At 31.6% G+C, this 25,542-nt stretch overlaps 3 protein-coding genes across 4 annotated transcripts in view; 2 read left to right on the top strand and 1 right to left on the bottom strand.

Moving 5' to 3' along the window:
* Window positions 1-72: 72 nt before the first annotated feature.
* Window positions 73-25,542, top strand: part of S2P (membrane-bound transcription factor site-2 protease) — a 32,363-nt gene continuing 6,893 nt past the window's right edge. The window contains exons 1-3 of one of the 2 annotated variants that reach the window (XM_065511719.1): window positions 73-329; window positions 391-864; window positions 920-1,959. In XM_065511719.1, coding sequence (XP_065367791.1) covers window positions 255-329; window positions 391-864; window positions 920-1,959 — 1,589 coding nt within the window. In that variant the 5' untranslated portion in view covers window positions 73-254. Of the gene's footprint in view, window positions 330-390; window positions 865-919; window positions 3,589-25,542 lie in introns of those variants that run through there. The other variant, XM_065511718.1, reaches the window with a different exon arrangement.
* On the bottom strand, window positions 3,428-4,071 carry LOC135960433 (LYR motif-containing protein 2). The gene is made up of 2 exons (XM_065511723.1): window positions 3,933-4,071; window positions 3,428-3,869 (listed from the first exon to the last, which is right to left on the bottom strand). Exons 1-2 carry the CDS (start codon window positions 3,969-3,971, stop codon window positions 3,630-3,632), a joined length of 279 nt encoding a protein of 92 aa, XP_065367795.1. The 5' UTR covers window positions 3,972-4,071; the 3' UTR covers window positions 3,428-3,629.
* Sobp (Sine oculis-binding protein) overlaps window positions 16,640-25,542 on the top strand; it is an 83,843-nt gene continuing 74,940 nt past the window's right edge. Inside the window, exon 1 of the mRNA XM_065511717.1 lies at window positions 16,640-16,761. The gene's annotated coding sequence lies outside the window, so the exon portion shown is untranslated. The remainder of the gene's footprint in view (window positions 16,762-25,542) is intronic.

The raw sequence follows: 25,542 nt of genomic DNA on the forward strand, positions 1-25,542 counted from the left end.
ACTGTCAAAGTGGTTTTCCATCTGGCAACCTTTAAATTGCACTTGGGAAAATGAAATATTTTGACATTTTAAACAATTCCGACTGCAAGCACAACATTGCATTTTTTTTACTAGAAAAATAAATAAATTTTAGGAAAATTATGTGAAATTTGTTACTCTGATATAGTGATTACAACAAATAATGTTTTATTTGTAAGAAAATCGTAAATACATGCAAGTTTAGTAAAAAAAAAAATCAAGTGTTGGGGAAAACAATGGATCCTTTGATATTCTTTGGCGTATTGATTGCCATATATGGTGTATTGTTTTTCTTTGATCGTTTTTTCAAGGTAGTGGATATCTTTGGCAAGGAATGAAATGTGTTTCTAATGTTTGGTTTTTGTCTTACAGAGTTGTATGCACTATCCTTATGATGCCTTTTTGAAGAATACAGGTGTAACTATACAATTTTTAAGGCTAAAATGGCATACGACGGCATTTAATCGTTTAGTGTTAAGACTGGGTAATAGTGGTGGTTCCTGTTGTCGTAGTTGGTTAAGCAAATCCTTTACAGTGGGTGTCTTAATAGCTTTATCTTTAGTGCCAGTTGGCATTATTTTATTATTTATAACGATTTTTGGTGGTGGCAGTGGCAGTGGAGCTGGGCAGCAGCAGGATTTTACAGGTGGCGGCTCTAAAATTTTAGAAAATTCTTCGAAAACTCAAACTATAAGTTTGGAAATTTTATTGCCGGGTGTTAATTTACCCCTGGAGGAAATTGGTTACTATGTAGCCACTTTACTGATATCAACCGTGGTCCATGAGCTGGGCCATGCTATAGCGGCGGTGCTGGAGGATATACCGGTGACTGGTTTTGGCTTTCATGTAAGTTTTATGCTATATTGTTAGGTATACTAATTAAATATTTTTCTTTTTTTAGCTTTATTTTTGCTTGCCCATAGCCTATACCGAAATATCCTCGGAACATTTAAATGCTCTTAAATGGCTGAGAAAACTGCGTATTCTATGTGCTGGTATTTGGCACAATGTTGTATTTGCCGCCTTTTGTTATTTATTGCTGTCTACGTTGGGCTTTGTGGCTGCTCCTTTGTATAGTCTGAATAAAAATGTTATTGTCACCCAGGTAACGCAACAATCACCTTTAAGGGGCAAAGCTGAGCGTGGTTTAATGGAGGGCAATATTGTAACACAAATCAATGACTGTGATGTTTACAACGAGGACACCTGGTTTTTGTGTCTGCTAAAGGCTCTAAGGTCTAAACCCGCCTTTTGTGTTTCCTCCGATTTTATACGTTTAAATGATGAGAGCATAGAGATATCACATCACAGCTCGGATGGCACTTTACAGTGCTGTGACGATAAAAATGCCAAGCTCTGCTGTTTCGAGTATATAGATGATTTTAGCAATGATGCACCGGTGGAGATACCACAACATGTTTGCCTGGATGTCAGGCGTACCATGGAGGATTCTTATGGCTATTGCTCCCATGCAGGCACTTGTGAGCGGGGATTTTGTCTAAGACCTTTGCTGCGCAACAGCACCACCATTATGATATTTAAACGTGATTATTCAGTTTTACAACAGCAGGCTGTGGAAAAACCGTCTGCGCCGCCTTTGAAAAATGTTATTTATATGGGTCATCCTTTGGATGTAACACACAGTGTACGAATTTCGCCTTTTGTTCCCAAACATTCGTACATCAGTCCCAAATGGTGTGATTCATATCAATTGTTCCTGAAATATAATATAGTTTTTAGTCTGGGTTTGGCATTCATAAATGCCATACCCTGTTTTGGTTTCGATGGCTATCACATAACCAATACCATTGTCAATAGTTTTCTAGTCAACCGTATAACGGAAAAACCCAAACGCGATGTTATTTCTCTAATAGTCACTGGCATTGGCTCTTTACTTTTCGGTTTGGCTGTACTCAAGGTGCTATGGCTGAGTCTTTTAAGGTATTTATTTTAAAGTAATAGAAATTGTTTAGCACATAACTAAAAAAAACTAAGTAAGCACATACATACAAAATCTGTAGTTTGTAGCTAAATACATAATTGTTTATGTACCATAGTTAAATATATAATCGTAAGCTTGTGTAGTGGTTTTGTTATTCAAACGCAAATAGTATAATATAAAATATATTTATAAACACAGTAAAGAGGCATAACTCTAACCCGTATGTGGGGAGGTTAGGCATTAAAATGAATCTGCAATGAAAGTTAACAATTACACTTACATAGATATTTTTGTAGATTTTGAAAAATGACAAAAAAGAAAAATTGGATAAATAGTTTCATATTGTTAAATAATGCATGCATGACAGACAAACAAATAAACAAGCAGCGAATAATTTTAGTTATAAGTCTACACATATTGTAAATTTAATCAAAATTTATAAACACCAAAATAAACGAATATTATAACAAGGTTTTATGTATAATAAATAGCGACAAAATTATCTTTTAGCTAAAGACCTGGAAAAATCCTATATATTCTACAAGTGAAGCAAACATAAAAAAATACCTGACTACCGGAAAGAAGACAAAAACTTTATGTCACTGTTTGTGAGCAGATCAAAAAATCCGGTAAACATGGGTATTTTTATTTTTGCGTTTTCAGAATGTATACGAATTTTTAATGACTTGGGCAGTTACATAGAATTAAGTTGTAAATTTAATAAACAAAATATTAAAAAAATGCTTCATTTTAAAGGCATTTATTTGATATACACATTAAACCCTTCCTAAACTCCAAATGAACACTCGCATAATTTCATATTTTCGGAATATTTCATTATTTTCTGAGTTTGAGAGATATAAAACATTTTTACAGAATAACATTGAAGTTAAATTTAAAAGAAAATTATAAATTTTGACTTGCATTAAATGGGTGATGTTCAAGACAACAGAAGTTGTAACTGTAGATATCTAAATGCCGTAATTTATCCTTAAAAATGTTTAAATCAATTCATAGGTTTTGTAGGATTGCACAAACAAAAAATGTTTTCGCTTAAATCACACAAGTGTTTCATGTAATTTTTGCTATATTAAAACAATTTTATTGAGAACAAATATTAATTGCGTTATACTGGAAAGGAACGGAGTCCTCAACTTACCGAATAAGAACTGCCAATTCAGCAATATAGGTGCTGGTACACATATAAAGGTATACACTATATCAGATATAAGCGGTATTTACAGAATATAAAAGAAAATTATATATAAACGCAAATAGCACTAACAATAATTGAGTTACCGATTGATTTTAATTTAAAAAAAAAACACGGATAAAATTTGTAAATTAATTTCAATAAATGTTAATTTAAAATAACACAATTTAAAAACTTTACCTAAATAACTGCTATTCGCAATTAAATTTAAATATTTAAAACAGAAAACTTATTTTATCCGTTAACATTACACACACATTTCAAAAGGTTGTATTTTAGTTTATAATTTCTTCTCCAACTATGTAAAATCCCCCGGCTAATTTTATAATAAACTGCTTGTTTTATGTAGCCTTAAAAAAATACAAAACAAATTATATCGAAATAAAATATAAAACCAAAACAATTATTAAACCAATTCTGCACTTGTACTTCCTTCTTTCCATCCATCATGTTGTATTATTTCTTATCCTCATTACATACACCGCTTAAATGCAGACTTTGTCTCAATTCATTCAAACTACGTCTGCCATATTGTACAAGCATTTTAATGGCCACCTCATCTGTTTGCTCTTTATTAACGCGAAAATCCTGACGAGCCCAGGCACGTAACTCCTGTTGACTATTGGCATCGGGTACTAAACGTATGGTACGAAATATATCACGATACAATTTTAATACCTCTTGGCGCAAGAAGAACTGGACAAGCAAATTATAATAGTTTGATTTGAATTATTAAATAGGGTTGAAAAAAAAACTTACCTGTTTCAAATTTAGTGTAGTTTTAGCTATTTTTGTCATGTTTTTATTTAATAATTTACTTTTTTTTTAGTTAAAAATAAGATTTTTCAATTTTATGCTGCAGTTGTTACTCAGTGTTTACATTTTTTTCTAAAGTCAGCTGTTCAAACAGCTGTTGTGATGCAAATGTCAATTATATGATAAAGCGTTGCCAATCACTTCTATATATATTTCACAAAAAATAATTCACAATAATGATTGAATGAAAAAAAGTTAGTATTTCGGAGGGAAAATTATTAAAACATTGAAAAACAAGTAGTGTACGAAAAATTATATTATTTTAAGCAAAAAAATGTTAATTAACAAGTGTAATGTGTAATAATTCGTATTTCATAGCCTCTGTGTTCAAAACTTTAAATTGTTGTTGTTGTAACGGTACTGCTGTCGAAAGTTCTTTCCTGGAGAAAATACTTCCGGTTGATACAGCTGTCGCTGAGTTGGCAATCTTTGGTCGAGTGAGAATCGGTTGGCTCCGGAGCGTAGTTCCAATTGTGGCGGGAACGCCTTGAAGATGTCGATTATCACAGCGATTTCATTATTTATGGAAGCAGAAAATATTCAAAGTGAGTTTAATCATAATATAAATTTCATAAAGTTACGCAAGTTACATTGTACGAGTTTTTGTTCTTGCATTGTCTGACGAATCCCACATTTATACCCTTTAGCAGTCATTCTGTTTGTAATTTCCAAATTTTTCATTTGCAATCCCATAAATTATATACATATATTCTCGATCGTTATAGATAGAGGAGATGTCCGTAAGGCTATTGAAATGAATTTATTGTTGGGGATAAATCATTTCACAGGTTGCTTAAGCCTTTAGGAAATTTAAATATATTTTACAAATAAAGCTATAGAGGGAATGTGAAGCTTTATTCTAAAAATATCATAGCTTAAACAAAGCACAAACATTAAAAAGTGAATTTATCTTTTAAACAGCGGTTTTATCGATTTAAAATAACTTGATTTATCAAAACAGCAAGTTTATCATCAAAAGTTACTTTGGGAATACCAAAAATAGTTTTAAATATTTATTTAAAGGATAAAAAGTTAATTTTTTAAAGGTTTTTATGATTTTTTCATATATCTGTCAAAGGAAACATATCGTTGGTTTCATGTAGAAAGGCCCTAACTCAAATAATTGGAAATTTACAGAAGTTAAAAATATAATACTGTCAGTATGAAACTTATTTTAGACAATTACTTGTAACACCGTTATTTCTGATACTACCCAACGTTTTAAAAAGTTCCAATTGGAAACCTTAAACTAGCTATATTACTATTGAACAAAAAAACTCGTTCGTTGTGACTGCTAAAGTGGTAGTTAGATGGTTCTTTATCATTTGCACTACATTTCTCCAGCATATTCAGTAATAAACAATAGTCAGTTATTCGTCTTATGATTTTGAAAATAAATTCAAGAAGAATAAAATCCTCTAAAATATAACACTTCGATGACCGCTAAATGTGGCCGTTCGTGTTTTCGTTCTCACTGATGATCCAGAAGAACTAGTACTATTGAATTTAATACTGTGCCAATCATTATATTCACTAATCATTAACATTGCGCGTGAATTGAAAATTCACTGGTAGTAGTTTTCAGTGGGTAACTAATTCGACTAATTCGCCCTAACTAGTTCAATGAACTGCAGAGTATTGCATTCAATTTTTGTAAAGAGGTGTGAAATCTATCGGAATCGCTAATAAACTGAATTTCTTAAAAAAGCGAGTTAGGAAAATATTGATATCATATGAAAGGTCGTTGGAGCTTTCAATTACGTATTTGAATTCTAGTGATACTCCTAAAATATTCGATGTTTTGGAATTATAAACCATATTTTTAATATAGTTTACTCTTAGTTTTACCCTATGTTATAAAACATATAATTCACCGAAACGGTTTTACAAAATTCAATCTAGTTTGAATTTTGCGAAAAATTGTTCACCAAAAATTGTTTTGGTGAAAAATTAAATGGTCCATGTATGTAATGTCATCACGTGAGAACGGCTGGAGCGATTTGGCTGATTTTTTTATTCGATTCGAAATTTTCAGGAGATGGTTTGTAAAGAAAAAAATTCAAAACTCGGAAATTCTTTTTTTTTTGTGAGTCCAGTCAACTGTAATAAAAAAGCTCCCTAAAGTATGCAGTACAAATTTAGATATTTTATTTGCAAATAAATTAGAACAGGCTGGTGAGCGTGGGTTGAAGAAACTTGAAGAACTAACATTAGTAAATGCTACCGGGCGAAGCCGGGGCGATCAACTAGTTTAAGATAACGATAGATGATATGATTTTTGTGAAAAAAAAATTCGGCTTAAAAAAATATTTTCCCGATTTTGACCCATTTTAAGTCCGGTATTATATATATACATATGTACGTCGTTTGAAAGGTATGTGAAATAACTATCATTAGATATATTATCTATATTAATGACTGAGTTATGCAGATATAGATCAAATATAGGTATAAACAAGTAAGAGAGCTATTCGGCTGTGAGAAGGGTATATATAAGTTTGTCATTCCGTTTGTAATTTCCACAATATAATTTTCCGACCCTATAAAGTATATATATTCTGGATACTTATAGATAGCGGAGTCGATTAAGCCATGTCCGTCTGTATGTCTGTCTGTTGAAATCAATTTTCTGAAGACCTCAGATATCTTCGGGATCTGAATCTTCAATAATTTTGTCAGACATGCTATCGAGAAGTTTTGTATTTAAAATCAGCAAAATCGGTCCTCAAATGGCTGAGATATGAGGAAAAACCAGGACAACCTCGATTTTTGACCTATATCTGGATTACTAAGTCATTAATATGGACAATATGGATATCTAATGATAGATATTTCAAAGACCATTGCAACGACGTATATAAGACCATAGTAAGTTGGACCAACAATGGGTGAAAATCGGAAAAAACATTTTATAACCTTTTTTTTCACCAAAAAAAAAAAAATTAAAAAAACAAAACTTTTTTTTAAAATTTAAAAATAAAACGTTTTTAAAATTTAGAAAATTTTTTTTTTAAATTTAAAAAAAAAAATTTTAAATTAAAAAAAAAAAAAATTTTACAACAATTTTTTTTTCAAAAAAATGAAAAACTTAGAACTTGGAAAAAAAATAATATAGACAATATGGATATCTAATGATAGATATTTCAAAGACCTTTGCAACGACGTATATAAGACCATACATAGTAAGTTGGACCTACAATGTGTCAAAATCGGAAAAAATATTTTTTACCAAAAAAAAACCAAATTTTTTTTTTAAAAATTTAAAAATAAGAATTTTTTAAAATTTAAAAAAAAAATTTTAAATTTAAAATAAAAATTTTTTAAAATTTAAAATAAAAATTCAACAAAACTTTTTATTTCCAAAAAATGAAAAAAACAACTTGGAAAAAATATAAATTTTGTTACCTAAAAATATTTAAAATTTGTATTTTGAAGTATAATTTGGTGAAGGTTTTATAAGATTCGTCACAGCCGAATATGAATATAGCTCTCTTACTTGTTTTTTTTTCAAAATTCTTTTTAATTTTTTTTGAAATTGTTTTTGTAATTTTTTTAAAAAGTTTTTTACAAATTTTTAAATTTTTTTTGGAAAAGAATTCTTGCAAAACAAAATTTTTTGATGAAAAAAAAAATTCGGGTTAAAAAATATTTTTCCCGATTTTGACCCATTATAAAAATCGAGGTAATCTTGCTTTTTTGTTTATATCTCAACCATTTGTGGTTCGATTTTTTCGATTTTAAGTTACCATCGAACCGGGACTATAGCGGATTTAATTGATGTACATATTGTTACGTTTTAACCTTTTCAAAACGTTTGTTTATTTCCTTTAAATAAACCGGATACTTTTGATTGCAAATAAAAGCCGTTTAGTAGTTTAAAAATTGTAACAACTCTTTATTTATTCAAAATGTACAACAACCACAGAATTAAATAGCCACTCAATGTTTTTTTATACACGTTTATAAATTCTCAGAAATACAGACACAATTTAAAATGTACACGAATTTACTTGAAAAACACAACACACTTTAAGGCACTCAGTTGATGTTTATTCGAAAAGCGTCTCTGATAAACTCACTCACGACTGCAAACTCTGCCACTATTTATAATACTGCCATCTGCATTCTAGATTGCTCTTTAACTGTCAAAGTTTGAATATTCTAGATCTTACTAATACATACGCCATCTGTGGTGTACTTTCTACGATGTTCTTTAACTGAATATTCGAATTCAAACAGCGTTGCCAACTTACGATCAATGGTCAACTGAAAGCTTTTATTTAATAATGCCCACAGATATGTTACAGTTTGCTATTACAGCACTGTTATTTGAAAGCATTATGCTACTTTTAAATCAGCCCTTAAAATCGTTATATTTGAATTTAAGTAGAATTTCGTAACAATATGTTTAAAAACAGCCGAATCAAAGATTCATTAAAAAATTACCCATTCTTTTACAGTTCTGGTAATTTGGTACGTAGGGACGTAGATTAATTTAAATACATATCCCGAGTTTTGAGGTCAAATCACCACATATTCGATATCCAGTAAAATTTATCGTATTTTTCTTATTTGAGATTATTTCATTCAATATCAAGCAATAAATTTAGTACATTTCATTATAATTTCGATATCGAAATTAATTTTCGATACGATTGCTCATTTGATCACGTATGCAGGCTGCCCTAGCGGCCCCAGTTTTCTTTCATCTGTCACCTGCTGTCGTTCATAAAGAAAATGGTTGCATTAATTGAGAAAAGTATTGTTTTGTTCCACAATTGTTTTAACATTTTAAAAAATCACCAGTTAAACGATTAAACTGAAACAATTAAACATTAAATGATTCATAATACACAGGTATAATGATCAAAACAAAAAACCCAATTAATTTACGCCACAAATTGAAACATTTTATACAGAAACCTCTTATTTCAAACCCAACATTATAACAATTTGTACTTACAAAGTGTATGATTTGATTTTGTTATTTTTTTAAAGAATATACCTTAAAAATTATAAAAAAATAAAACAAAACTATTTAATGGTGAAAAGAAACACAAAGCAAATAAATTGTTTTAAAAGAAAAACAAAATCAGCAAAAAACTATTTGCATGAACGCATGTGGCGCACATCAATCACAGCATTCTTCATACATTTTAAATCACCTTCTTAAATTCACATACAAGAGACACTCAGTCAGATACATTTATTACATGGATGCAGCACTACCTTCCACTTCCCCTCTATATAAACATACTTAGAACTCATAATAAAATAGTCATTATCATCAAGTGCCAGCATACTTAGATATAAATTTTTATTTCAATATTATTTTCTTTTTAATATTATTATTTTAAATCTTGTATGATAATTAGCCGTTGTTTTCGTCTAATTGAAACAACAATATCAATTGGACGGACAGAGTGACATATTTACACTCGCAAACACATAAAGTGTTAATTTGTTAAAACAAAATTTTGATTTTCAATAATTATTTTAGAACACACATTTTTAGTGTTGTTTGTGGATATTGAGTAACCGAAATAATTGTATTTTCTATTTAGATCTATAAAAGCCATTGACTCAATCAGATTTTGTTGCTACATCTGGGGCTGTATTACCGCATTCGATATCGAATAAAATAGATCGTAATTTTCTTATTTAAGATTATGGCAAACCAATTTTCTTGAAATCGTGGATCCCAACAATGTTGGATCTTTTAATAGAGCAATTTCCCCAACAATCGTGGATCTTTTAATAGAGCTATTTCCCCATAATCGTGGATCTTTTAGTAGAGAAATTTCCATAAAAATCGTAAATCATTTAGTCGAGCAGTTTCCCCAATAATCAAGGATCTTTTAGTAGAGCAATTTCCCCAACAATCGTGGATCTTTCAGTCGAGCAATTTCCTCATAATCGTGGATATTTTAGTAGAGAAATTTCCTCAACAATCGTGGATCTTTTAGTCGAGCAATTTCCCCATAATCGTGGATCCTTTAGTAGAGCAATTTCCCCAACAATCGTGGATTTTTTAGTAGAGCAGTTTCCCCAACAATCGTGGATCTTTCAGTAGAGCAATTTCCCCATAATCGTGGATCCTTTAGTAGAGCAATTTCCCCAACAATCGTGGATTTTTTAGTAGAGCAGTTTCCCCAACAATCGTGGGTCTTTCAGTAGAGCAATTTCCCACCAATCCTGGATCTTCCCTCAACTATCGTGGATCTTTTGTAGAGCAATTTCCTCAACAATCGTGGATCTTTAAGTAGAGCAATTTCCTCAACAATCGTGGATCTTGTAGAGCAATTTCCCACCAATCCTGGATCTTCCCTCAACTATCGTGGATCTTTTGTAGAGCAATTTCCTCAACAATCGTGGATCTTTAAGTAGAGCAATTTCCTCAACAATCGTGGATCTTTTAGTAGAGCAATTTCCCACCAATCGTGGATATTTTAGTAGATAAATTTCCCCAACAATCGTTGATCTTTTAGTAGAGCAATTTCCTCAACAATTTCCTCATAATCGAGGATCTTTAAGTAGAGCAATTTCCCCAACAATCATGGAAATTTTAGTGGAGAAATATCCTCATAATCGTGGATCTTTAAGTAGAGCAATTTCCTCAACAATTTCCCCATAATCGAAGATCTTAAAGTAGAGCAATTTCCACAACAATCGTGGAAATTTTAGTGGAGAAATATCCTCATAATCGTGGATCTTTAAGTAGAGCAATTTCCTCAACAATCGTGGATCTTATAGAGCAATTTCCTCAACAATCGTGGATCTTTAAGTAGAGCAATTTCCTCAACAATCGTGGATCTTTTAGTAGAGCAATTTCCTCAACAATTTCCTCATAATCGAGGATCCCACCAATCGTGGATCTTCCGTCAACTATCGTGGATCTTTTGTAGAGCAATTTCCTCAACAATCGTGGATCTTTAAGTAGAGCAATTTCCTCAACAATCGTGGATCTTTTAGTAGAGCAATTTCCTCAACAATTTCCTCATAATCGAGGATCTTTAGGTAGAGCAATTTCCCCAACAATCGTGGAAATTTTAGTGGAGAAATATCCTCATAATCGTGGATCTTTAAGTAGAGCAATTTCCTCATAATCGAAGATCTTTAAGTAGAGCAATTTCCCCAACAATCGTGAAAATTTTAGTGGAGAAATATCCTCATAATCGTGGATCTTTAAGTAGAGCAATTTCCTCAACAATTTCCTCATAATCGAAGATCTTAAAGTAGAGCAATTTCCACAACAATCGTGGAAATTTTAGTGGAGAAATATCCTCATAATCGTGGATCTTTAAGTAGAGCAATTTCCTCAACAATCGTGGATCTTATAGAGCAATTTCCTCAACAATCGTGGATCTTTAAGTAGAGCAATTTCCTCAACAATCGTGGATCTTTTAGTAGAGCAATTTCCTCAACAATTTCCTCATAATCGAGGATCCCACCAATCGTGGATCTTCTGTCAACTATCGTGGATCTTTTGTAGAGCAATTTCCTCAACAATCGTGGATCTTTAAGTAGAGCAATTTCCTCAACAATCGTTGATCTTTTAGTAGAGCAATTTCCTCAACAATTTCCTCATAATCGAGGATCTTTAGGTAGAGCAATTTCCCCAACAATCGTGGAAATTTTAGTGGAGAAATATCCTCATAATCGTGGATCTTTAAGTAGAGCAATTTCCTCATAATCGAAGATCTTTAAGTAGAGCAATTTCCCCAACAATCGTGAAAATTTTAGTGGAGAAATATCCTCATAATCGTGGATCTTTAAGTAGAGCAATTTCCTCAACAAACGTGGATCTTTTAGTAGAGCAATTTTCTCAACAATTTCCTCATAATCGAGGATCTTTAAGTAGAGCAATTTCCCCAACAATCGTGGATCTTTTAGTGTAGAAATATCCTCATAATCGTGGATATTTTAGTAGAGCAATTTCCCACCAATCGTGGATCTTTTAGTGTAGAAATATCCTCATAATCGTGGATATTTTAGTAGAGCAATTTCCCACCAATCGTGGATCTTTAAGTAGAGCAATTTATTCAACAATCGTGGATCTTTAAGTAGAGCAATTTCCTCAACAATCGTGGATCTTTAAGTACAGCAATTTCCCCAACAATCAAATTACGACCAAAAATATTCAAATTGTACATCACTCACATCAATTGTTTTTAATTCACTTTTTTTCAACAATTTTATAAAGTTTATTCATAGTTTATTAACAATTGCAATTTGATCTTTTGGTCAATTATGCTCTGTAGACTGTGTAAATATAACGTTTTCTATATTTGTATTTGCGCCAAATCTACAAAATGTATATTTGAGCTTTTTGGTTTTCGTGTACTAAATACATTTAAAATACTTGTAATTTATTAATTGTTTTAAATTTAAATTTTACATTTATGATTTCTTGTGTAAAATGATTTAATCTTTATAATTTTTCATTTTCGTGTACAACATTGTAAATGTTTTTCTTGAAATAAATTGCTCGAATAAAGAGATGAATATCAATTTGTTTGATGATACGTATAAGGTTATGGTCTAGTTGATAGGATCGAAATATTATTTGTAATTTTACATAATATGCATGAAAATATTTCTTTCATTTTGGATTTAGTTTGTATATCCTCGACAATCCTATTACAAGCAATATCAGTGATCTAAGTTTGAAGTTTTTTGTCAATCGTGGATCTTAGGTCGAGCAATTTCCCCAATAATTGTTGATCTTTTAGTAGACCAATTTCCTCCACAATCGCGGATCTTCTAGTAGATCAATTTCCTTGACAATCGTGGATCTTTTAGTAGAGAGATTTCCTCAACACTAGTGGATCTTTTGGTAGAGCAATTTCCTTGGCAATTGTGGATCTTTTAGTAAATCAATTTCATCCACAATCGTTTGATCTTATAGTAGACCAATTTTCTCAGCAATCATGCTTTTGGTAGAGAAAGTTCCTCAACAATCGTGTATCTTTTGGTAGAGCAATTTCCCAAACAATTAGGATATTTTAGTAAAGCAATTTCCTCAACAATCGTGAATCTATTAGTAGAGGAATTTCCTCGATAATCGTGGATTTTTAGTAGAACAATTTCTTCAACAATCGTCGATCTTTTAGTAGAGCAATTTCCTCAACAGTCGTGGATCTCTTAGTAGACCAATTTCCTTGACAATCGTGAATTTTTAGTAATCTAATTTCCTTGACAATCGGTGATCTTTTAGTAGAGCAATTTCCTCAACACTCGTGGATAATTCTGGATCTTTCAGTAGAGCAATTTCCTCAACGCTCGTGGATAATTGTGGATTTTTAGTAGCGCAATTTCTTCAACAATAGTGGATCTTTTAGTAGAGCAATTTCCACAACAATCGTGGATCTCTTAGTAGACCAATTTCCTTGGCAATCGTGGATAATTTAGTAGAGCAATTTCCTCAATAGTCGTGGATCTTTTAGTAGAGCAATTTCCTCAACAATCGTGGATTTTTAGTAGAGTAATTTCTTCAACAATAGTGTATCTTTTAGTAGAGCAATTTTCTCAACAATCGTGGATAATTTAGTAGAGTAATTTCCACAATAATTGTGGATATTTTAGTAGAGCAATTTTCTCTACAATCGTGGATATTTTAGTAGAGCAATTTCCTCGACAATCGTGGATATTTTAGTAGAGCAATTTCCTCGACAATCGTGGATATTTTAGTAGTAGAGCAATTTCCTCGACAATCGTGGATATTTTAGTAGAGCAATTTCCTCGACATTTAGAGCAATTTCCTCGACAATCGGGGATATATTAGTAGAGCAATTTCCTCGACAATCGTGGATATTTTAGTAGAGCAATTTCCTCAACTTTTAGTAGTGCAATTTACACAACAATCGGTGATCTTTTAGTAGAGCAATTTCCTCAACAATCGTGGATAATTTAGTAGAGTAATTTCCACAATAATTGTGGATATTTTAGTAGAGCAATTTCCTCGACAATCGTGGATATTTTAGTAGAGCAATTTCCTCGACAATCATGGATATTTTAGTAGAGCAATTTCCTCAACTTTTAGTAGTGCAATTTACACAACAATCGGTGATCTTTTAGTAGAACAATTTCCTCGACAATCGTGGATATTTTAGTAGATCAATTTCCTCGACAATCGTGGATCTTTTAGTAGAACAATTTCCTCAACGATCTAAACCAATTTCCACGGTATCCACCAGTCGCGGATATCTTAGTGTACTAATTTCAACTTTACTCGTGGATCTTTTAGTAGACCATTTTCCTTTCAGGTCCTGCAGTAGACCAATTTCAACTTTAAACGTGGATCTTTTAGTAGACCAATTTCAAGTTTAAACGTGGATATTTTAGTAGATATATTTCCACTATAAACCTGTATCTTTAGTAGACCTATTTCCATTGTAATCCTGGATATTTTATTAGACCAATTTTCGATATAATCCTCGATGTTTTAGTAGAACTATTTCCATTGTAATCCTGGATATTTTATTAGACCAATTTTCGATATAATCCTCGATGTTTTAGTAGAACTATTTCCATATCGATTATTTGTACATATACTATTTAAAGCAGCGAAATGCAATGAGCTCTCAAATGAGCTCTCTTGTTTTTATTTTCACATGTACGCAAGCACACACATTGTATAAAAACAGTCAGTCTCGCATGAGCATTGATACAAAGTAAATTAATAAAGTAGCGACAGTACTACAACAAATACAACATTTACAAAAACCACAAGCAATTTGGTTTTGGTTTAAGGTCTGAGCTGTCAAAGTTGCCTGTTGTTGTTTTTGCTTTTGGGCTTGTTGTATTTTTCGCCACAACAACCACAAGTGAATTGACAGTTCAGACCAAAGTAAAAAAAATAGTCAGCTGTTCTACTGAGTCTACTTTATTAATTTACTTTGCATTGATAGAAGCAGGTTGTGTTACGCTTTTATGTTTGTTTATTTCATTATTTCAGCTAGTTGTTTTTGTTTTTGCCAGAGAATAATTCTCAACTCATACAACTACAATATCTAAAAACTGTAGTGGTGTGAGTTTGCATTTCGCTGATTTAAAGTGTAATCCTGGATCTTTTAGTAGACCAATATCCATATCAATTTCCACGCCAATGTTTTCCCAATCGTATGTTGAGTAGACCCATTTCCGCATAAATCATGTCTGTCATTAGGACTGCTAATTTTAACAATTATTTATCCGGAAGGATTCTGCTTGTGTCTATGAGTAGTGTGGTGAATTATAAATATTCTTATTGTCTGGTATAAACAGTTATTGCCTGTGATAAACAGTAAACAATGATATTTATCATAACTAGACCAGAAGAGAGCAATAGCAAAACAAACCTCTCGTTAATAAATACCAACAATATCAAATTTAAATAATAATAAACAACTTACCATGATAAAAATATAGAAGGTAGTTTCAATCAACATTTTTTTTTTAAAATAAGGTTTTTTGAAGTTTCCTTTTTTTGTGAGCATTATAAAAAGCGTTGCCACATTCCAAAAAATGATTAAGATTTTCGAGAATTTTTTACAAAAAATGTGTAATTTAATTTATTATTTAAATAAAAATGTATTATGTTGTGTTGGGAGTTATTGATTCAATTCCTAACGTTCGATTACTTATTAAAACACGTTGACTATTTTTATATGTATGCATTTTCTTCATTTTTTTTATTACTATGTAAATATTTTATATCTTTTAAATGGAGGTTTAATTATAAGAGAAAAGTAGCACACGGAAGAATGTATTTTCAAGATCTAGCCGAGCACTCTCAGAAAATATAAAAAGTCTTTGAAATCGGATGGAAAACAAAAAATGGCACGCGTTTAACAAATTTACATGTCGAAGGTGCCCTACTTTGGGTCCCATAGCGCCGCCATTGAAGTATTTGTGGGGTTCATTTTCAAATCTTAAACTCGAATATTCCTTGGGTACGCCGTTTAGAAATACGAGATTTATTTTCAAATAATTTCGATTCTACTCCAGTGTGCATAGTTAATGGATTATGATCGGTAATAATCAGTGATATATATCCCAAAATATGTTTACATAATAAATAGTATTTTGAAGTTACCTTGTGTTCATTAGGACAGCATTCATATCCATTCTCACACGCTTTGTTTAAACTGAAATATTACTTTTAACTAAATGCTCGGAGCACACCATTGGCTGTTTTGGCAAATCTTCTTCGCAAGCTTTACATATATCCATAAACTGTTGTTGTTGTTGGGTTAATATTTTTTCTATTTTTTTAATAATTTTCAAATTAATGAAAATTATGTATTCCCAAAGGGAAAATTTTGAAATTGATATGGCATTACTATTTTAACGAAAACGTCAAAATCCTTAAGCATGTCAGACGTAGAATTTTAAAAAATAAAGAGAGAATGAAACTACCTTCTATTTTTCTACTATGCAACTTACAGTTATCTATCGATATACTCACCAAACTCGCTCCTGTTTACATGCATGTATGTATTTGTGTGTGTATTAAATGTGGTGAATTATTCGTTTTGTTATTGTCCACTATTTGTAGTTGCTGGTTTTGTTGTTGCAGTGTAAATGAGATTTATCGAAGAGTGTTTTTTTTTTGTTATTTATATTTTCATTTTGTGTGTGCAAGCGAATGCTAAAAACATTCGTTTGCGAGACTTGGTTGTGTAAAGACCACTAACGAATCGAATCGAATTGAATTGTTCGTAGAAAATTATAATAATAAATAAAAGAAATTAATAGCAACGCTTTTTCATAGTTAAATACGAAAAAAAAGGTGAATTATTTTTTTAAAAAACTAAAAAGATTTTTTTGCAAAATTCAAAACTTGTGATGAATTGTATTATGTGTGTGTTGAGTGTTTTTTTGTTTTGGAAAATTTATTAAACAAAAGAGAAATTAAAATAAACAAATTTATAAAAATGTTTAAAGATATAAATAATATACAAAATAACCCCAAGAAGTTGAAAAAAGAAATGAAATGAAACGAAAGAAATCTATTTTTAAATTCAAATGAAAACAAAAATTTGTTGGTTCATTTAAAAAAAAAAATAAAAATAAAGAAAGAGAAATATAAAAAGAATTTTTAAAAAGAAAAATTAAATTTAAAAGAGTTGAATGTGTGTAAAAGAAAATTTATTTAATAAAACAATAAAAAATAAGAAAAATAATAAATTTGCTACAAATGAATTGAAATTTAAATTGAAAAGAAATGTTTATTATTTAATTCATTTAAAAAAAAAACTTCTAAAAATTATTTAAATTCCAGTTGATTTTTTTTCATTTATTATTTTGTTTCATAAGGTCATTTGATACCAGAGATACTTAAGCAAAATAAAACTGAAAAAAAAGAAAAACAAAAAAAAATATCTACTTATATCGAGAAAAAGTATTAAATTACAAAATACGTAATGAAAACGCGCGTTTCTAAAGTTATTTGAAAAAAAAAACACAAAAATCAAAGACACACGCATTTCTTGTCTTGGCTAAATACAACAACAACTACAACAACAGCAACAACAACAATAAAACTCTACACACAGCATGAGTCTTCTGAAAACCAAAAAAATAAACATGATATAGAATAAGTTAAAAAAATTAATATCTTTAAAATGATTTTTTTGTATCTACATCTATACAAAAGAATATTCATTAATTTCTGTTTCTTAAACTAATATGTTTAAACATATTGAACAACAACAAATAACAAACAAATTATTTTTAAAAGATTAAGCAATAATACATTCGCTTTGAGTATCAAACAAAACAAATGAAAAGTGAAATGAAATGAAATGTTTCAAAATGTTAGATTTTCACATTCTTATTTCTATCAAATACATTCTGTAATACACAGTGTTTGGCTAGATAATTAAGAACACAGGGAAAACTGTTGAATTTGAAATACAATTTTGTTTTAAATGGGTTACTTTTTCTGTAATCCGAATTAATATTAAGATTAATGTACCGCAGACAGTTGATGTTGTAAAAAATAAACTAAAGCTTACATCTTTTAAATTTCAAGGTTCTCGCATCATTCCAGTTCTCTTACAGAATAACCTTAATACCTTAATGTCGACCTTGAAAGTTTTGCCGGTACCTGTCAAAATTGATAGCTTACACAATTGTCTTCATTTCCCAAGACAGGAAAGCATTTTATACCAAGGCAAACGATTTCATAACAATCAGCCACTCCTCCTTTCGGCATAAAACTTTAGAAAGAATCTCATAAGATCATCTCTCAGACCAGATATTCTATCTAAGGCTTCACAGAGAAAACAGATTCGTAATGGTAACCGAATTTTTTGCCAATCGAATGATTCGGATGCACATAGAATTTTTCAGTTTTAGCAATTGAAAATCAGTTAATTTGTTACCAGTTCTAAAATTTTATAGCCACAACTGTAAAATTTGGTCACCAAGGCAGAATAATTCGATTGGCAACAAATTCGGTTACCATTACGAATCTGTTTTCTCTGTGAAGCTTTAGATAGAATATCTGGTCTGAGAGATGATCTTATGAGATTCTTTCTAAAGTTTTATGCCGAAAGGAGGAGTGTTTTCTCTGTGTTTGAATGTTCCTCCTTTCTACTTAAAACTTAGGAAATAATCATTAATCATCATTGAATAAAAATTTATTCAAAGTATTGGCCATTCTTAGCTGTGACCTTTTCCCATCTTTCCGGCGACATATTCAATCCGAGCCTAAAGAACTGCTTATCTTTTGTAGCCAAGAACAAATCAATACAATTTCGGATACTCTGTTCCAAACGTATCCCAGAGAGAGCGTTCTGCATCGATCGAAACAAATAGTAGTCAGACGGGGTAAGGTCTGGACTATTGGGCGGGTGAGACAAAACTTCTCAACCACTTCATTCTCAATAGTTTTTAACAGATTTTCCAACATGTGGCCTAGCATTGCACAGTGGGGCAGAATCGAAGTTTTTTGGAAATAAATCTGGCATTTCTAAACGGCTGGTCCGATCGGGATAAAATTTGTGTTGGGTGTAGCCAAGGAGTATTCGAGTTTAAGTTATTAAAATGGGCCCCACAAATAATCCAGGGGCGGCGCTATGGGGGCTCAAAGTAGGGTACCTTCGACATGTAAAATTTTTAAACACGTGCCATTTTTTTGTTTCCCATCCGATTTCAAAGAATTTTATATTTTTGGAAAGCGTTCGGCTAGATCTTGAAAAAACATGCTTGCCTGTGCTATTTATCTCTTATAATTTCCTAGTTATATTCATTTCAAAATTGAAATTTTAAAATTTTGCCATAACTTGGTCAGCTTTTTTTTTTGTTAGTTAGACAACTAAATTACCAACAACATGCAAAAGATTTCAGAGCAATATCAATTACGAATCCAAAAATAACAGATTTTCAATTTAAAAATTCAAAAAATAGTATATTTTTGCTGTTTTTTTAGACAAAAAGGTGACATAACTCTTTTTTTATTAAAAAACAACTTTCTTTAAGAACATATAACAATTTTATGTTTTTCTATAAAGTTTCTTTGCGGAGAACATTTTGGTATAAAAAACATGTCATATTTTTCGAACATGTCGGCCCTACGCCCTTTGGAAATTGACCTATTTTTTATCAAAATTTCAAATTTCAATTTGGGCCACATGTTCTAAAATCCCAAAGCTGGGATCAGAAAACGGAAAGCAGTTTTGGAAACCCTAATGTGTTCCCTATTTATCCCTAAAGTATTTTCCCAGCCCCGAAGGAAATGTGGAGCCTATAGACAAAATTGTAAAAAATACCATTTTTGGGATTTTCGCTCCAATTTTTTGGAATTGCGGGATTTTCTTTGACCTTTTGACAAGTTTTTTTTACACCTTGTTATTTAGAATGAGAAACTTAAAAAACGCTGAAAATTTCATTGAGTTTCGTTAATAAATACAGATTTTATTACATATTCATTGAGTTTCTAAAACTAAAATTTATATAAAAATTTTAATAGGATTGCAAATATTAGGAACAATTTGATCCACATTTATTCCGAGCTATAATTTTTTGTTTAGATAAGTTAATTTTTGGTCTTACAAAAAAAATTTCGGACCAGCCGTTTAGAAATGCCAGATTTATTTCCAAAAAATTTCAATTCTGCCCCACTGTGCATTGTCATGATGGAATATTACGGTTTCATGTCTGACGGGATATTCTGTGTATTTTTCGGCTAATGCTCGCTTCAAACGAATTAGTTGTGTGTGGTACAGGTTCTCTATGATGGTCTGGCCAGATTTCAGCAGTTCATAATAGATAGGATACTTTTGCTCCCACCAAATACAAAGCATTACCTTTACGCCATGGATATTTGGCTTTGGTATAAATTCGGCTGGTTGGCCGGGCTTCACATACGATCTCTTACGCTTCAGGTTATCGTTATGGATTAATTTTTCGTCGCTTGTAATGATTTGATGCCAAAATCCTCTTTCAAGGTCTCTCGGCTTCAATTCTTATGGTAGCCAATTTCCCTGCTTTTGGATGAATCCTGCTGCTCGCAAACTTTTTGAAATTGCTGATTAAGTAGCTCCCAATGATTTTGCAAGCTCTTGTTAAGTTTTACAACAATCTACATGGAGTAATGTCTCCAATTCTTGGTCTTCAAACTTTTTTGGCTGGCCTGGGCGATATTTATTTTCAGTGTCAAAATTACCACTTCTGAACCGCACAAACCATCTCTCAAACGTTGAAACCGATGGAACACATTCACCATAAGCTAAGGTTAGTAATCGGTTTACTTTAGCGGCACTTTTTTTTCAAATTAAAGAAGTAAAGCATAATATTCCCGCATATTAGGTCTTTATTCCTCAAGATGGGATAGGCAAACGATTTCAGAACAATCAGGCTCTCCTCCTTTCTATTTAAAACTTTGGAAAGTAACATATACGATCATCCCTCAGACGAGGTTTTCTATCCAAGGTAAATTTAGCAAGTTAGCAAGATATAAATTTCACTGGAATAAAAGGAATACACTTAAGTTGTTTTCCCCGATATAGCGGTTGCTTTCAACAACATCAAACCTGAATCAGTAATTAAGCAATCAGTCTCTCCTCCTTTCTACTCAAAACTTTGGTAAGAATAATTGATGATTGTTAGAAGTTTACGAAACGAAACAAAGTTTTAAAGTTCTAAGAAGAGTCATTCTGCTTTTAACAGGACGATTTAGATAATGTTAAAATTGTACACATTGAAAGTACACACTGTAAACGATTTACTCTTACTCAGCCCCCTGTTAAGCTAGAGGTTTATAATTACTATTTCGAATTGAAAATTTTTCAAATTTACTATATCCAAGCCTTAGTACACCTAAAGATTTACAGATGCTGCTCTACACTTATTAGTTCTCTATATGGAAATATCCCTAAACTATAAGGATTATACTTCTTTTTACTTCTTCGACATAGATGATGCCTTCAACAACCTCAAAACTAGTTATTTAACTACATAGAAGGATCCCTGAACTGTAAAGAATTAACTTTAGTTGCCTTCCTTGATATAGAGAGTGCGTTTAAAAACATCAAACCTGAATCTCTTATTTCCAAAAAGACATATTAAGACATCTCCCAGACCAGGAACTCTTTCTTGGGCAAAGTTTGCCTACAAAAAGAGTTGGTGTACCCAAAACACTATTTCATTAGCCTTAAGAAAGATCGCGGACTATAAGGACTACACTTCAGTTTGCTTCCTCGTATAGAGAGCCTTTAAATGCAACTGGAAATCGATCCAGAATTCAATTAATTTGTTGGAAAATTCTTAAACTGCAGATCTATTCAAGGTGCCTCGAACATTTATAAAGTGGTTATTCGTGCTACAGCTTAAGGAGGTGTACTTTCTATCATGAGTACCTGCCTTGACCTGCCCAAACTCACGGGATAGAATCAATGCGCCTATCACCGCCATTGTACGACTTGCAAGGGACACACAATTTGCAAATTTTCGTACATTGACTGCACAAAACCCTTGCTTGAGAGCTCGGGCTATATAATCCCTGCCATCGAAGCTTGCTAGTCAATTAGCAAAGCTCAGGATAATTATCAAAGCAGCAACATCCGATCTGGTAATTCAGTCCGATATATGATCTCTGACTTCAAAAGCCCCTGGCCGATAAAAGTCAAAGTGTGTGTTTCTGACACCAAACACAATAGAACTCGACCGAGAACCAAGCCCAACGATCAGTATATCAAGAATGTCACAACCCCAATACGTTTTCTGAGCAGTGCGCCAATTGCTATCTGCTACTTTTAATGGCCCTGATGTTTCGGCTAACGGCACCTAGGAAGATTCAATTGATGGCACGAAATTTGACACTAACTCAAATATCAGTCCTTTAACCAACGATCTTCTACCCGCTTTGGGTTTTAAAACACAGCCACCGCGTGTTCACCGAAGTGACCTCACTAATGATCCAACAGCACAAGTCCTGGGGCTTAATGGATGCCCATGGTTCTAGATAAAGGCTGTGAATTTAAAGGAATTAAATTCTTACCAGGAATAAGGTCCGTGCACCTCAGGGACTCCGGTGTTGATCCATATTTTCCCTTGAGGTATAACTAGGGTTTTTATCCCGGGAATTCCCGGTACAAATTTCCCGTGAAATTTGCCAATTTTTCACTACCCGATTCCCGAGATTTTTAGTCGGGAATTAAAAACTGATGAAAATACAATGAAAACAAGTTAGAATTCAATTTTTTCACCAAATAACCGTGAAATGTTTTTTTACAGTTTTTTTGTTCATATCTCGGCAATAATAGACCGCTTATTATTATGTATTATTTATATGGGGTTTTTCGTAGAGTAATCGCATAATCGTTCTTTTTACTGATTGCTCGTTTTTGTTCAGAACAAATAAATGAACTAGTTCGTTCTTTTTGTTCAGTTGTTCATTTCTATTCTGTGGTGTTTGACTGAACTAAGTGAATGAACAATTGCTCGCAAGATGATTGAACAACTTCTCATTGTTCATTTGACTGTATTGTTCAATTGAACTTGTTCGTTCATGAACAACCCAACTCTAGTTCTTCGTATGGAAATTTAAAAAGAGAATTGATTATTTATAGAATTTATTTCTTATTGGATCATTCTAATTTCTTCAAATTTCTTTTTCAAATCCGTAACAAAATAGTTTCAAAAATGTATTAAATGATTAAATTTGTCTTCAAAAAGGCTTAAGGCAATTTATTTCAATTAATTTTGTAAATGATAAAAACAAAACAGAATCAAGAAAAAAAAATTGTTAACTCAATTTGAATTAACAAAAATTGAAACATTCAAAGTTTGAATAAATTCTGTTATTAATTAATGAATGAATCTAAAAAAATAAATATTGGGAATGGATTTATGGAATGAAAGACTGACATTTTTTAATTACGGATTAAGATTTTAGTGAATTAAGCTCAAATTGTATTAATTAATTCGAAGCTCTGATATATAATAATTATAACACAAATTTTTTATACGAAATTTGGTTATAATATTCCTAATTTATAGTATCATTATATATTTCGGGAATAGCCGGGTACCCGGGAATGTAGAAAAAAATTTCCCGATTCCCCGGATTCTAAAAAGGTCGGGAAGTGAAAAACCCTAGGTATAACATCAAGATGTCGAAACATGCCCAAGGGGGACATTGAAGAAAACTGTCTGGATTGTTTTAAATATCTATTGGTTTCCTTAGTCATTAATTTCACTCCAAAAATCTCCCAATTGACAAGCATATTTCGATTCATAGATTAGAGATCCGGTCCTATGAACTCGAGCCCTTCCAGCACTAAGTATACCAATATTTTCACCATTGACTTCTCCTCATAAGAGGATTAAGACTTAATCACAGTCTGGATTTTTAACATTATTAAATTCTTTAAACCCCGCAACCTGTCCTTGAGCCGACCTACAGAATTCATATTCGATTTCATACAGATTTTGTTACTAGTAACAAAAACGAGTAAATCATGTGAATTTGTTTTAAAAACTAAAACGTTACTCTGCTTCGGTTAGCAGAATATTCAGAACGCCATATATAATAAAGGACCTTATAAAGTTCTTAAGTAATCTAAATCGAAGGTCCATACATTAAACGAAAGCATCGTGATACAACCTACGATGACATAATACAGAACATTGTTGACCACTTGCTCGCCGAAAATGTTCCTTATACGACAGTCCATAAGTTCGCCACTGTCACTCACATTCATTGAATCTTTGTTGAATTCACTTAAAATATTAACTAAAACTTCAATTCTTCATTTATTGTTTTTTTAATAATTATTTTAGTGGTGTAACTCCAATTTTTAGGGGCATTTCCTATAAACGTACTTTCAATTATGCTGTTATTTGGCATTTTTAATAATGACTTGTTGATCCTTTATTTTGAATTGTTTAAAAAAATTCGGTCCGGCATTGATTTCACTAATCTTTTAAAGAATATTGAGATCAATTTCCTCCTACTTTTGTTTAATTTTTACTTTTAACCCTGTTACTGTCTTTACGCTTTGATTCCGGTCTACAAACCGGCTAGTTAAAGGCCCAACTATAATATGCATACACTAGCTTAAGTCAGCTTAAGCAACTGTGCGAATACATATGAAACATATGTGACAAACTATAATGTACTTAAGAGAGTTTCGTCAAGTTTCGTCAAATTTTATTTGCTTAAGCAAAGAGCGAAGCTGGTCGCACATTCCGTACGGAATCAGCTGTTTGTTTATTTTATACAGAGAAAAAAAAAAGAAATAATTGAAAAGGATGAAGAAAATTAATTTATTTTGATAAAATAATAAGAAATACATATTTTTTTAATTGCATGTTGCACATAAATGTGCAAATGGTGCTAAACTGTTTTGAATACACGTAAGTACATTATAGCCACCTAAAAGTTTCTTCGGATTTCCTTAAGCATTTGACAGACTTTTCGTTCGGTTTTGGCATTAACTTAAGCTAGCTTATGCATATTATAGTTGAGCCTTAACTGTGACTTTAGTTATAGATTTGTCAAAATTTCCCTCGAAGGTCGAAATACATTCTGACTTTTAGTTTTTGTTCTGTTAGCTGTTTTAGCATGTGCAATTATGTGTGTGATTCTTTTTTAAATCAAAGATTTACTAATTTTTAGTCGCCCGATCTATTCGAAATATTTCTTATTAGTTCTTTTTCATTAGTTTTTTAATATAATCGTATCATAATAATTGTTTTTTACACCTAAACCGGCAACAATGCCCTGAGGCACTCTTCACCTTTTTGCACCTTGTTCCTAAACTTAATTTGCAAATTAGTTTTTGATGGCTGTTCAGAGTTTATTGGGTCATAATTACCCTAAAAACAATTATTCGACAACTTTTCTTCAGCTTTTTAAAGTTTGCGGGTTAAAAAATTACTTGCTTCAGGTGAAAAAATATGTTATTGGCATCATTTGAGGTCGAATGAGATTCGATTGCTGGAACGCAATTTCGGTGGAGGGATGTATTGTTATGGTTTGCTATTTGTTTTATAGTTATTTCTAAGGATGTCTTGAAACCACGACCAACTGGGATGTATCATAATGATAACAATATGTTTC

The sequence above is a fragment of the Calliphora vicina genome, chromosome 5 (genome assembly GCF_958450345.1).
Source record: "Calliphora vicina chromosome 5, idCalVici1.1, whole genome shotgun sequence".
Taxonomy (NCBI): Eukaryota; Metazoa; Arthropoda; class Insecta; order Diptera; family Calliphoridae; genus Calliphora; species Calliphora vicina.

Excerpts from the sequence above, each read along its gene's own strand:
- LOC135960433 (XM_065511723.1), bottom strand. The coding sequence starts at position 3,971 with ATGACAAAAATAGCTAAAACTACACTAAATTTGAAACAG. Across the intron at positions 3,870-3,932 it reads CTACACTAAATTTGAAACAG|TTCTTCTTGCGCCAAGAGGT; the intron begins GTAAGTTTTTTT and ends TTGCTTGTCCAG.